Genomic DNA, 15516 nt, shown 5'->3' with positions numbered 1-15516 from the left:
AAGTTTGTTGTTATAGCAATCATAATGTGCTCTTGGTAACACAAGTATTAAACTGAGTGCACTGTTTGGTATTTGAGAACCAGAGACAGAGAGGTTTGTGTCCTGAGTCTACCTCTTAAGGGCTGAGTACTGTCAGAGAATTCCTGAATCTGGCCTTGCTTCCATATCTAATCAGTGAAGGGAACATAACATCTTCCTTTCCTTCCCCTTTTACTTAAAAACCTTTGCTTTATGCCTTTGAGCCCTAATACAATATAATTAGCTAATAAACTAGAGATCTATCAAAAATTATCAAGGTTATGTAATTTTTAAAGGTCACTATAGGCATACATACATATATGTATATCTGACTATAACATTCCAAACCATAAATTTAATAAAGTTAAAGGACAACCCAAGTGATTTATGAAATCAAAGTTAATACATTATAAAAGTTTTTACAGAAACCTATAGTTCATTAGTAATTTCTTTGGGTCCTTGCTAAGAAAAGAAACAATTATCCAGAAAGCTAAACTTGGAAACCTCAGATCAAAGGAAGATTATGCATCTAAGAAAAAGAGCTCACTGATAAAACCCTTCATAGTACCTTTGTTTAGGTTTCCTGAAACTTTATTTATGACACATTTTAATACTTTCAAGTTATAAAGGCAACTCCTTTCCACATTAAAGCTTACCTAAATTATTGTAATGTATTACACAGATTTTTAAAATAGCCTTTTTAAGGATCTCTTTATATTTAGTTATTCTAAGTGATTTAGAATTATGAACGCTAAATATTTCCTATCAAAAGAAGTAAAAGAAATACTCTTGTCTTGGCATGTTAGGAATTTTAAACTCTGAGATGCTAGAGGTAGCCTACCTGAGTATCAGGAAGTCGAACAATTAGGGCAAAAGCTCTATAAATACTATGACAATTCACAATTGTCAAACTATGGAACCAGCCAAGATGTCCTTCAACAGATGAATGGATTACACAACTATGGGATATACACACAATGGAATTTTACTCAGCCATAAAGAAAAACAAACATGTCATTTGCAGGGAAATAAATGGAACTGGGGAGATTAATCAGTCACAAAAGTAAAATATAGGATGCTCTCCTTAATATGTGAAAGCTAGGGAGAAAAAGGATCATCAGAGGAACTGTAGATGAGGAAAGAGAAACCACAGATGAGCAAATAAGGTGACCTAACTGAGGGGGATGTGAGAGGAGAAGAAGGAAATTCTCTAATGTACAAGACATATATTCATAAACATATCAAAGTCAATCAGTAAGCCAAACAGGAGAATGGTAGGGGGGTGGGGAGGGAACTGGGAAGGGCTAAATGAGTGATGTGTGCATGTATGCCTCTACCATCTTGTACTCCATTAAGATGTATGACTAAAATGTACCAATAAAATTTTTTTTAATGTAATAAAAAATTTGTAAAACTACAAACTTTTATAATGCCTTGTAAGACATTCTATCCCTTGTGTTTTTATGAGATTTGAGTAAATGCTTATAGTCTCGTTAGTAATTTTAAAAAAGTACTACGAGTATGTGAATTAAATGAAATATGGAAATGAAGCAACAAGGAAAAACTAAAAGTTACACTCTGAAAGTACAATTTGAGTGGTAAACTAATCCTGTGATGATTTCAGACCCAAGTTTCTTCCTCTCGCAGCACAACTTAAACAGAACAAGCTGTTGAAGTTTAAATGGTTTTCTACATATGATAAAAGGAAGAATATTCCTACCTTTCATTATGTTTTCCAAAAACCTTACCTGATCTATTATATTTTATGTCAAAAATTTAACACTAGCCAGGCATGGTGGTGCACACTTGTAATCCCAGTGCTTGGGAGTCTGAGACAGGAGAATCGCACAGGTTCAAAGCCAGACTCAGCTACTTAGTGAAGCTTTCAGCAACTTAATGAGACCCTGTTTCCAAGTAAACTATAAAATAGGTATGAGAATATAGCCTGGATATAGAAAAGCCTCTGGGTTCCACCCCCAGTACCTAAACAAAACAAAAAAAAAATTAAAACTATATGAAATATAGTGTATCCCTGCAATTAAATATGATTCAGTCATAAAAGAAAGAAAACTGACATAAGGCATTATGATGAGTAAAATAAGCCTGTCAAAAATGACAATTATTGTATTACTCCTCTAACATGAGCCCCAGGTATATGTAATTTTACAATAAAAAAAAGCAATGTTTCTGCCGGGCATGGTGGCGCACACTTGTAATCCCCACACTTGGGAGGCGGAGAAAGGAGGATCATGCAGGTTTGAAGCCAGCCACACTGGCTTAAGAGACCCTGTTTCCAAATTTTAAAAATGCATAAAATAGGCCTGGGAGTGTAGCCTGGAGGATAAAGGGTTTCCAGGAACCCCAGTACCACAAAAAAAAAAAAAAAAAGCAATGTTTCCTGGTATACTTACAAAATAAACAAGAAAATCCATGCAATCACAATAGATAAAGAAATAATTCAACATTCAGAAAACTAAAAATAGGTAAGCTACCTAAATAATCAGATTGTAAAATCATATGTATTCAAACTATGGCTTTTATAAGAGCCTCTTGGAGCTTCTAATTTATCAACTATCCAAGAATGATCTTGAGGCACAATTGATCATGTCACACTCTTTTTTCCCACTGCAACAGAAGGTTATGACAGAAGTCCTGCATCCTGCACATAAACCCCTCTGGCTGTTGTCTCTGCTGCATTCCATCAGCTTCCACTTTACCAGCCATCATGCATACTTTTTCCAGACCAAACAGGTTTCAGTAATGTTTCCTTTCTCTGTACCACAACTTGAGCAGCTTCCAAAGTTTCCTAGTTCTTCAATTATATCATAAAATCTATTACCCCTCAAGATCTAAATTAAACATCTCTTCCTTTCTGAAAACTTTCTCAATTTTTCAAAACTCAAAGATGAGGAATTCCTGCTTTTAAGTCTTCAATGTCCTGTATATAAGTCTAATATGTAGTATTTTAATAACTTTAGGATTGCATATGTTAATTAGATTACTATTTTCAATCCATGTTCCTTGAGAAAAGAAATTATGTAATGGTGCCTACAGAGAGTGGCCAGAAATTTTTTAAAATAATGTTAGTAGTAAATAGATTAGAATAGGGCTTCTCGAATGGAAATTTTCTTTATCATATGAGACTTTCAACAACAACAAAAAAATGTTTACAAATGGCAATTTAAATGAGAAAATGCTATATTTGATAATTTCTTCTCAGGGATCCACAGTATCAAAGATCTACACCACAGTATCAAAGATACTGAGAAATAATAAACCAACAAAAACCTGTCTTCTTAAATTCATCATATTCCAAACTTTTAAACTTGGGACCTACTTAAAATTCTTATTAGTCTCCTCTGGAAATAAGTGTTCTAAGTAACATGGCTTCAGATATACTGCATGAACAGATAAATCTGCTATGGCTTAGATATCTATAATTCTTGTCTTATAACTAATTATGGAAAGTTCTATAGCCTAAGTTTTAAATCATTCTATCAAATGCACAACAAAGTAGAAATCCTCTGCAACAATTCTCTACTTAGCAGATGTTGTTAGTACCCAGCCACCAAATAAAACAAAATCTGGGAGAGACAGGCTAGAATCTCACTCGCCAAATAAGAACTGCTAAATTCCTCTGCCAAGTCTCAGTTTAACAAGAAGACAAGACCCTGCTATGAGATATCAATGTAAAGGGTTTTGGATGGTTACTTCATAGAAGGATTAGGATTTCTAGGTACAGCTAACTAGTTTCTAGGTAGAGCTAACTAGCTACATTTGGGCATTCAGAGCAATGGATCTATCATCCTGCTTATCAGCGTGGAGCAGTAGGGACAGGGCTGAGTCATTTGATTGCTTCATTCAGTGAAAGAACAAATGTGCTCTCTCCCAAGACAGTTTTAGCTACTGTTATCAGGATTTTGCTTCCACGAGAAGTCTTTGCCCAATACAGAAGGTTTAGTGATCATTAACCAGCCAAAACACTTCATGGATAACAGAGGACTTAAAAATTCCTGCCACCTGGGAAGAATTATTGAATAACTTGCATTTACACTTTGGTAGTGGCACACCTGGCTGTCTTTAGTCTTTGTGTCAGTGAAAGAAAGAAATTAAATACAAACTGACTTATGCATAACTGGTAACATTCAAAGAAACTAATAATTTACTTTTCCAAAGAATTTAGAATTCCAAATTGCTGACTTTTCATTTTCTAAGAATTCTTTTTCTGATTTGCTATTTCATATAAAAACAATTCATATATCTTTTACTTGAATGTAAATGAGGCTTTTGAATACGTTGAAATAATTAAGAGAATGAGCAATTTAAAGCTAGTATGAAGTAAACAAACCTGTTAACCATTTCAGGAAAAATAATGAGTACATGAAAAAGAAAACCCATGGAAACTATAAGAAATTTTCTAACACAGATTTTCTTATTTACAGAAAAAAAAATTAATGTTGAAACCTACCATGTTCAGTACTTCCTCTTCTTAAGAGGGTTGGAAGAGCAGGGATATGTGGAAAATAAGGAACTTACCTAGGCTAGAATTGCCTTTCGCTATAGTAATAGTCCTCTCAAAAGATTCTTTGGACATACTGTGTAGCATGACACACTCCACATTAGAGGCCAGGGAACTCTGTTCAAGTAAGTACTCAGAATCCTGAAATAAAGACGTAAACAAGTCACATGGAAGGAAAAACTAGACTTTGGAGTGTGATTTCAACATGACACACATTTTCTAATTAGTTGTGCCTTATTCAGCAAGAACCTATAACCAAAACAAGATCAGAGGTTGCCTCCCGTGTCTCAGTGTGAGACTGCCCTTCATTCCAAAGGAAAAAAATGAGCCGGCAAACTCCCCACTGTCTCCTATCCCATCATCACACACAAATACTATTTTTAAAACGTTACCTTTCCAGTTGAATCAGATGGCACAGGAGAAGTAAGTTCTGCTCTTGATATAGCTTCACTTGGTAACTGAGACTCCATCCAAGCCATAGTGTTTTCACATTCATTCTGTTGTTCAATAGCATTTGCAGGTGTGTAATCATTTATGGTAAAACCAGAAGCAGGCCCCATGCTCAAGTCTACTGATGGTGGATTCTCATGCTGCCTTTGCAGGAGATTCTGGGCATATAGTTCTTCCAAGGACATATGGAGATCAAGTACTGGATCAGTAGAATTTTCAGAAATATCCTAAGAATTTTTTAGAAAATCAAGAATTGGAACCAGAATTACATCAATTTATTTTATAACATGACTTCCTCATGAACAAACATTTACTGAAATAAGACACAACCATTCATTACTTAACAAGCCTTAACACGACAGGGCAGTGGTGCATGCCTGTAATCACATCCACTTGGGAGGCTGAGGCAGGAGGATTGTAAGTTTAAGGTTTTAAACCTTAAAACCCTATCTCAAAATAAAAAAATAAAAAAACTACAAATGTAGCTCAATGATAAAGTGCCACTGGGTTTAACCTTCAATGCCTTCAAAAATGCATTAAGCCGGGCGTGGTGGCGCAAGCTTGTAATCCACGTGCTTGGGGGGCGGAGACAGGAGGATCACGCTGGTTCGAAGCCAGGAGCTGGCTTAAGAGACCCTGTTTCCAAATAAAAATATAAAAATAGGTCTGGGAGTGTAGCCTGGAGGTAGAAGGGTTTCCAGGAACCCCAGTACCACCAAAAAATAAAAATAAATAAAAATGAAAAAATAAAAAATAAAATAAAAATGCATTAAAACATATAAATGATTCACTTAGCAAATTTTATGTGTATCTTTATTTTCATAATTGTTTTTCAATACATTTCCTGAAAATCATGTTTCATGTTCTAGTGAATAAAATTATGTGGTATATCAAATATAGGATCATTTAGATATAATAAGAGGTTTATCCACAAACAAATTTAGAGTCTGAACTACATGGAGAAGCAAATCATTTCTATTTCTAAGTCTAATTTAAAATGTAGTTCATTTCCAATTAAGTCTGAAGTTCCTACTTACTGAAGTAAAAATACACAAAGTATGACATTAATTGAATTGGGTTCACAAGCCACCAAGAGAAAATTATTCTGACAGACATGTGTAAGATTATGGAGAAGAACAGAAAACCTTGCAATTCACATTATCATTAGAAAAAAAATTGTATAAATATTTTACCAGATTTAATAGAAGGAATACTAAACTGGGTTGTCATAAAATGTAGGTCCTACCCCAGGCCCTATTAAAAACAATCTTTACAACCAAAAATCTCTCTTTGCTCTGTATTAGAGAGTTTTTATAATTCCCTAAAACTCTTAAAATTCTATATGTCTATATAAATACACATATCTACCTACAGCAAACATGCTGTATCACTTACATGCTTTGGGCAACCAGTTGCTTCCAGAACTACTATTTAATAAACACATCCGTTTTCCCTTTAATCCTTTTATTGACATTTTTAAAGTATAAGTGTAGCCTATGAACATATTACTACTTAAAAGACTCAAGTCTTACAGATATATACTGTGTGCATACCAAGTACAATATGAAAATCTTCTTTCATGGTTCCTACCTCTATTCTCTTTAACAGTTAAAATGGTGTTAGGTCTAGCCGGGCGTGGTGGCGCATGCTTGTAATCCCCGCGCTTGGGAGGATGAGACAGGAGGATCTCACAGGTTCGAAGCCAGCCTCAGCTATTTAGTGAGACTCTCAGCAACTTAGTGAGACCCTGTTTCTAATAAAATATAAAATAGATCTGAAAGTATATCCCAGAGGTAGAAAGCCTCTGGGTTCCACCCACAGTGCCACCAAAAAAAAATAAAAATGGTGTTAGGTCTTTACCCATAATATTTAATGTATTTGCATAATATATACACACAAGTACACATGTTTTAAAAAACCTAAACAGAACGATATATGAAATTTTACTTCTTTTTTTCCCCATTATCTTCACATAAGGATATTAGAAATGTCCGTATGAGTATAAAAAAAGATCAACTCCAGGCTTCTTATGGGTATAAATTACTCCTAAACATGAAAGACATCAGAATGAAGACTTTGGAGCCAGGTGACCTGAGTTCAAATTCCAGCTCCCAGCTACTTAACTGAGTTTTGTCAAGTCACTCAAAGACTCCAGCCATATTTCCCCTGCCAATTAATTAGGGAAAATAATAGACTGTAGTATAAATCTATTAATAGAAAAACCCAATAACTGTCAGATTTTGCAGTTACTTATATTACACAACTTTGTGTACATGTTTTAAAATGTATTTACTATAAACCATTAAATTTGGAGTGATATATACACATACACTTAAAATGTTACATTGCCAAACTACTCTCAATTTTCCCTCACAAAAGGAGAATATGGAAATACGTATTACCTAATCTTAACAACCTACAGCAGTCTGGTGATCTGATCTGTCAGAAACACATAAGGCAGCGTTTCCCATGTGTGTCCTGACAATTAGCGTGGACATGCTACTTGCTTGTGCTCCTCACACACTTCACTCGACTTTTTATCAAGAAATTGTTACTTGTTCTTGTCATTGACCTATTCTAAATAGAAAGTATTTGTGATAAATACCACAAATATTTTCCTAGTCTGTTATTTGTCTCTTAAGTGGGTCAGTGTAATATTTTGGCCATGCAGAAGTTAAATTCCTTCTGTAATAAAAATTGGTCAATATTTTTGTGCATTACAGTTTTTATTATTTTTCTTATAAGTCCTCCTTCAACACAATGTAAATGTAATTCTTTTTAGTATTTTTATCTTTTATAAATAATTTTTTCTTAGATTTTAGCCATCTAGAATTTATTTCAGATGTGGTATACGGTATGTTTCTCATCTTATTTTCTTCTCATTGAGTAACTTAACAGCTCCAACACAATTTATTATATTTTTCTTCCTCGATACAAGTTATGGATCTCTGAAATTGCCAAATATTTCTGATACAAAGAATTGATGTAGTGGGTCTATTCTACAAGCAATCAATAGCTTTAGAGTCTTCAGGAACAAAGAGCAGTATGGGAACAAACTTTGCATTCTTGGAGTCTGAACAATAATCTGTTGGTTCATTCACCCAACTTTCATTATATTATTTTTATGAAAAATAACAACTCTAACCCTAACTTTACTAAAGGATGAGTTAGCTTCATTATTACTAAATTATAGTAATTAGTAGTAAATCATCTCACATACTATTCAAAGAAAGATAACAATCAAAACTGCTTTTCATTAGAAAAAGAGGGCAAGCTACCTTCGCTAGCTGAGGTTTAGTGAAAATCGTGTAACAGAAATATACATGCATTATTCATAAAGGAGTTAACACAGACACATAGAAAAAATAACTAATCAACACAGTAGACAACATACGCCCACTTCAGAAACATTTCTGGTTGCTGAACAACCAACTGCATTTTATTTTTAAAAGTCTTATGGATCTAAAAGAAAAACAGTTCTTCCCCCATAAGATGTCCAAAAATAACTCTATAATTTTCCAGTGCAACTTGGTATCTAAACTGAAGTCTTCCAAAAGACTGTATTGATAAGTGCTTCTATCTCATATATTCTTGTTCTTAGGGAAAAATGGGGAAGAGGTTAAGTTAAAATGCCAACTATTGTTGAAGAAAAGCTCTGCTTCTAAGTGTAGTAACTAATTAAGGTTATATTTGGGCACATTATTATCCGAATATTAATTTTACATAAACTAGATAAATATTTAAATATTCAATTGCCACTATTTGCTTTCGTTTTCCATAAGCAGCCCACCAAGACTTTCTATTTATGCTTAAAAAAATAAAAGTCTGCAATCACAGCTGCTCCAAAGTACTGTCATTGTACCACTCCTGAGAGAAGGTACACTTCTTTTTTTATTTATACATTGACCCTGCAGTGGGAAATGGCAACAATTTTTATACTTCTGAGAGCCTATAATTGTGTCACTAAGACTTTTATAGTTACTGACATAATTTTGATTAGTGTGATTTAATTATTTTGATCCTACCTTCTTGTCAAAAAGAAATTAAACACAATAAAAATTCTAAGCATGGATGTGAAGGCAGCAATATTTAATGTTATAAAACAACACTAAGCTGGGCATGGTGGCTCATCCTTGTATCCCAGCATTTGGGAGGCTGAGACAGGAGAATCATGGTGTGGACAGCCTCAGCTACTTCATGAGGCCTTTTGAAACTCAGTGAGACTGTTTCAAAATGAAGAAATAAGGTGGGCGTGCTGGAGCATGCTTGTAATCCCAGCGCTTAGGAGGCTGAGACAGGAGGATCACACAGTTTCAACAGTTTCAAAGCCAGCCTCAGCTATTTAGTGAGGCTCTCAGCAACTTCATGAGACCCTGTTTCCAAATAAAGTATAAAATAGGTCTGGGAGTATAGCCTGGAGGTAGAAAGAGCCCCTGGGTTCTACCTCTAGTACCACCCAAAAAAAATAAAAAAGAAGAAATAAAACTAGGGCTGGTAATATAGATCAGAGGTAGAATCCTCCTGGGTTCCATTCCCATAATAAGAAAGAAAGAAAGGAATAAAGAGAGAGAGAGAGAGAGAGGGAGGGAGAGAAAGAGGGAGGGGGAGAGAGAGAGAGAGAGAGAGAGAGAGAGAGAGAGAGAGAGAGAGAGACTAAACGAGATTTGTAGAAATACACAGAATTTATTAATAATAGAATCTATTAGTTCTGTTTGGTGTGGTGAAGGAAGAAAAGTTTCTATCTTGACAAACACCAGTTTCAACCTGTACTAGAATCCATAGCACTTCCTGATAGAACTAACATTCTGGAATGAAGAACATGTATTATATTAGCAACTTTGTCATCTCTGGTAAGAGACTGAGAACATGGGTATACATAAATAGGTGGGCAGGATATGGGCCATGAGAAGGAGAAGGAAGGGAATCAATGTGCAGCATTAAATTTTTATTAGTTGTATTTTCAAGTAAAAATTGGAAAAAGTAATCATCTTTTCCTCAAAACCATAATGAGCTTTTTAAGCAAAAGTCTATAAACATTTAAGTTTGGAAAACAATTATTTCTGTATTTCCTCATGTTTTTGCAAGTAACAAGGAAAAGAAAGTAAAAAGATTAATTAAAAAGCTAAAAGTTAGAATGAAAATGTAAATAAAAAACCTACTAGCTACAGCAAGGTTGCTTTAAAATGCACATTTTCGATGATCTGCTTCTAAGGAGCTCAAATGTTATAAAAGCAGGTACATTTCAATACTCAAATAATAATCAAACTAAGCAAATACAAGTTCCTTTTAAAGAATAAGGCAGAATGTGCCCCCAAATAGAAGATGTTTGTAAAGAGAACACCAAGTATTTGGTTCTTAAGGTGCTTCTCAGTCAGTTCTGCTGTGAGAAGCAAGGCTTCCCTCCAGAGGAGACCATGCTCTGGTAGCTCTTTCCACTTTCAGTATCAGGCCTGACCAAGGCTGCAGGATCTCTTGTCAAGGAGAAGAGAAGTAAAAACGTGTGCATTTCCCATCTCCATTTAAGGCCACAAGATTATAACATATTTAACAATATCAAAACTCTGAGGAATGATTGAAATCCTCATATTCTGTCTTTATTTCAAATCAGTATAGAGGCATCTTTGTTTTTCATAAAGATTATATATATTCTATCATTATACAGTTTTATTTTATTAGACAAAAAGCCCTGAAGTGAGCTCATGCTTTTTTTAAAGTTTTTGTAAATTCTAAATTCCATAACAAATTATTGTTCTGTCTTTTAGGATAAATTTAGTAGGAAAAATGTACTGTGTATTTTTTTTTTTTTTTTTTTTTTTTTTTGGTGGTACTGGGAGTGGAACCCAGAGGCTTTCTACCTCCAGGCTATACTCACAGACCTTTTTTATATTTTATTTGGAAACAGGGTCTCACTAAGTTGCTGAAAGTCTTACTAAGTAGCTGAGGCTGGCTTCCAACCCGTGCGATCCTCCTGTCTCAGCCTCCCAAGCATAGGGATTACAAGCGTGCACCACCACGCCCGGCTATACTATGTAATTTTTAAATTACAAAAATTTTTCCAGTAAATATCTTGATAATAAAGAGGCAGAGTCACAAACATTCAAATACCAGAATTTCTAGATTTACCATGATGCCAGAACAATCCTACTTCCTAAAAAAAAAAAAAAGCAGAAAACACACAGGAATTTCACAATGTGTATTAGAACACCTACATTAATGTTTTCTTTGCTGTTTTGTAGTTTAAATATTTCGGTTGTTAGGCCAGCTTGCCAAAATTTGCTTCAACAAAAGAGTAAACTGCTTGGGGGTGGGGGAGCAATATGTTGTGCTGCATACAGCCAGCCTTTACCCTGTAAAATATATGCTTCTCAGTATGCAGATTGTGTAATCCCTTTAAGTAACAATTACTATGTTAAACAATGCAATCTGTCCCACTGGCAAAAAGAAGTGTGCTATACTGTGGATTAGGAGATTCCATTAGGAGATGAACTCAGCTTCCAGCCCCGAGGTCAGGAAAGGCTGAACACATTCCAGACAGGAGGCAGCCAGACAGTCAGTCTCAGGTGTGCAAAGAGGGGAGCAGCTGTTACACTCAAGATTATACCTCGCAAAGCATTTCAAGGAGATTGCCCAGCATCATTTGAAAGGATAACAGGTGCACTTTGAACATAAAAGAAAATGCTTTGAAAGTGTTCTGGCCAAAAAAAATAACCTGTTTATCAGGAAAGGAAGAAAACTGCTAAGCCTATGAAAACCCTACTTTCCAACTTATTTATCAATAAGATTCCTTCCCATTGAATACAATATGTAAAAATAAATATTGGATATTTAAGAAAAATTTGTTCAATCTTTTTACAAACAAGTCATATTTATCATCTATTTTCAACACAAAAAATAAGAGTATATATAAATATATAAATTCTTTGCCCTCGATCACTCTTTTTCTTTTTTTTTTTTTTTTTTTTGGTATTGGGTATTAGACATATAAATGTTACCTCCAAGTTATATCCCTAGCCCTTTTTATTTATTTTGAAGCAGGATCAAACCCTGCTGATTGAGTTGTCCTCGAACCTGTAATTCTATTTTCGCATCCTCGCAAGCACTGGGATTATAGGCATGCCACATGTCTGGCTTCATTGTTTCTTCTTTGTTGTGGGGGAGGGACAGGGGAGGATGGAACCCGGGGCATTCTACCTCCTAGCTACACCCCCAGCCCTATTTTTTTATTCTTTTTTTTTAAATAAGATCTCACTAAGTTGCAGAAGGCCTCGCTAAGTAGCTGAGGCTGTCTGCGAACCGCTATCCTCCTCTCTCAGCCTTCCAAGTGCTGGGATTACAAACTCTTTCTTATTAAAACAACATATTATAGACATACACAGCTTCCTATGTTTCTTTTTTTCTCCAAGAATAACTTCTTTCCTAAAGTTGAAAAGAATCATGCCTACATATTTTTAGATTTTCACTACAAACTGGAACACACATACTCATAAAAAATATATATTAAGTCATTTTATGCATCAGTTTTTAGAAATAAAAACTAAAACAAATTAAAAAGATAAGTAACCAACATAAAAGTGGTCAAAATATGTGAAGAGGTCATTGACAAAAAGTAAAAACTAAATGGCCAATATATGGAAAAGTATTCAATCTCATAAGAAACCAGGAAAGCTAAAATATTTGCTAATATACTACTTTCATTAAAACCATTAGAATAGGGTTGGGGCATTCATGTCAATAATTAATTTATAAATTATAGATGGAACAGATATGTCAAACAGTGGCTAAATTCTTCATTTTTATCCACTGATATAAACATACTTTGTCATTCCCTGGTTTCTATGCATCTTGACATTTTATATAAAAATATAGTATTATATTTAACTTACCCAGTAAATGTTAAACTAATGCAAGAAATATTTTACTATGTAACTGTAGAAAAGTTACTTTTAAAACTCTTACTAATTTTTTTTATTTCTCCAAAATAGAGGCTGCTACAGACGCAACTTGAAAAACATATTTCATAATGTTTCTTCTTTTTGACATGAAAATTCTAACCAATGCAGATACCAATAAAAATTAGCTAAATTAAACTGTACTTTAAGCCAGGCATGGTGGCACATGCTTATAATCCCAGTACTTAGGGGGCTGAGACAGGAGGATCTGGGTTTGCAGCCAGCCTCAGCTACTTAGCTTACTTACTCTATTTCAAAATAAAAAAAATGAGCTGAGAGTGTAGCATGGAGGTAGAATACTCCTGGGTTCAATCCCCAGCACCCCCCCACACACACACACAAAACAAAAAACAAAAAAACTGTACTTTAATAGTAAATTCATAACTAGAGAAACATAAAGTCTCTAATATACTACTCCCACAACTCCTCATTAACTCTGACCTCTGGAAAACCACACACAACATTTTCTTGTAAATAAAATGGCATTTTCTTTGTACCTTGGGTGGAGATGATGGAAGGGAGGAATAGTTCAGGCCATCACTACAAACACTGCCATGAAGAGACAAAATGGAGGCCTGGGTGGAGTAGACACTGTCATTATCAGGAGAGTACTGAGACCCAAACGTGGATTCTTCTACTAACTCAGCATCATGCGTGTCCACCTAGGAACAGAACCACAATGTCAGCGGGGAATTCTGTCCTATCAGTGCATCTAACAGTTTCCTCTTGAGACTAAAAGGCATATTGGTATCATGGTTTGTCTCTCCTGTTTGCTTCATGTCTACTCTGTTTTCTTCAACATGTCAGAGACTGACAAGTGCCGGAGAAGAATGAACTGTTCACCTTTATTCTAACAACAGAAGAATTTAAGATAACAGTTAACAAAAGGCCTGGATCAATTCTAAGTTTAAACAGTTCTATAAGTTAAAAATATTTACTTTGTTTCCAGGTCACTTGACCAACTGTTATCATTTTATAATAAAATGAATGAGGTTATCACATCTATATTAAATGCTTTTCAAAAAAAAAACTATGCAATTATCTATTTGTAAACTTCTTTATAGGTATAAATTTTATTTAAATTACCTTGAATGAGATTTTGAAGCCATTCAAAATTTAGGAACCAAGAAGAAAAATATGAGGTTTCATGCTAAAATTATACTAACAAGTAAGGGACCTAATTATAATGTAGTTTTGATGATGTTTTAAACTTCTACTGAGAAACTCTTATAGTGTTAGGGATTTTCACCACATATTACCTAAAATTCTTATTAATATCTTTGTGGCAGGTACAGAAGAAATGGGTCATATTAATTTGACCCTTGTCTTGCAATTCACTCATAGTCACCCTTTAGAATAGGCAGAACCATTCCTGAAGCTACCAGCAACTGTGGTTTTCTTAACAGCAAAATCTCTCATATTCTATCTCTTTGTTATTTCAACCTACATGTTTAGGAGAAGTTGCAATCATTAACTTTACAGCAGATCATATTTTGTGAAAAGCTGTCAAAAGTAATGGTGAGCTATTTCAAAGTGATCATCTCTTAAAATATATTCCATAGGCCTGATATTTATTTATTTATTTATTTATTTATTTATTTAGGCACTGGGGATTTAACCCAGGGGACAGAGTTCTCTCTCTGAGCTATACCCCCAGCTTATTTTATTTTTTATGACAGAGTTTCACTAAATTGCTGAGGTTTGCCATGAATCTGCAATTTTCTTGTCTTAGCCTACCAAGTACTGGGATTACAAGCATGTGCCGCCGTGCCTGGCTCGGGTAAGATATTTTAAATATATGTTCAAACTCACTACTGAATAATATAGGGAGGTTTAACCATTACAGATATACATTTTGTAAAACAATCTGGAGGGTAAATACTTAGCATTTGCTATCTAGATAGTATGAACTAAGCTTTGTGCTATGCATTATAATTCAGAAATAATTGTGCATTTTTTAACTGTTTGTTTTTGCAGAACTGGGGATTGAACCCAAGGGCATTCTCCCAAGGGCATTCTATCTCTAAGATACACCCCTCAACCCTATTTTTTTTATTTTGAAACAGGGTCTCACTAAGTTGAAGAGGGCCTCACTAAATAGCTGAGGTTGACCGAATACCTGTGATCCTCCTGTCTGCCTCCCAAGCACTGGGATTACAAGCATGTGCCACCATGCTCTGTTTAATTGTTTTAAGTAACATTAAAGTAACATTATACCTCTATATAATTTGCATGACTAAAAATGATGCCTTAAAATCTTAGGAGATATGCTAACAGGTTGTTTAATTACTTTAGAAATGAAACATTATAGACCAGAGAAGGTGAGTGACCAGTCCTAGATTATATAAGTGGTTAAGGAGAGCATCCAGGACATCTATAACTATGATAAGATGTTGAGCTTCCATAAAAGTTTAAATCTTTTTGCTTAGAATTCATTTAAGGAGGTTCAAGGGATCCATGCAAATGTTACAGAGGATATTGTTATATCCTGTATTTTAGAAACAATGATATATTTGTGTCTTGTAACATTTCAAAAAACTTACAGAGCATACAAAACTATAATATGCATGGAGAATAAGG

The 15516-nt window shown here is 34.6% G+C and overlaps 1 protein-coding gene across 1 annotated transcript in view; it reads right to left on the bottom strand.

Moving 5' to 3' along the window:
- The window catches only part of MPDZ (multiple PDZ domain crumbs cell polarity complex component), a gene marked incomplete at both ends in the record, with an annotated part of 146460 nt that overhangs the window by 59738 nt on the left and 71206 nt on the right, over positions 1-15516 (bottom strand). Inside the window, 3 exons of the mRNA XM_080708979.1 lie at positions 4555-4678; positions 4930-5214; positions 13434-13598. Of these exons, the coding sequence (XP_080565105.1) occupies positions 4555-4678; positions 4930-5214; positions 13434-13598 (574 nt within the window). The remainder of the gene's footprint in view (positions 1-4554; positions 4679-4929; positions 5215-13433; positions 13599-15516) is intronic.

This window comes from Muscardinus avellanarius (assembly GCF_963383645.1).
Source record: "Muscardinus avellanarius genome assembly, chromosome: 13".
Lineage (NCBI taxonomy): Eukaryota > Metazoa > Chordata > Mammalia > Rodentia > Gliridae > Muscardinus > Muscardinus avellanarius.
This window is presented reverse-complemented; position numbering and strand designations above follow the sequence as displayed.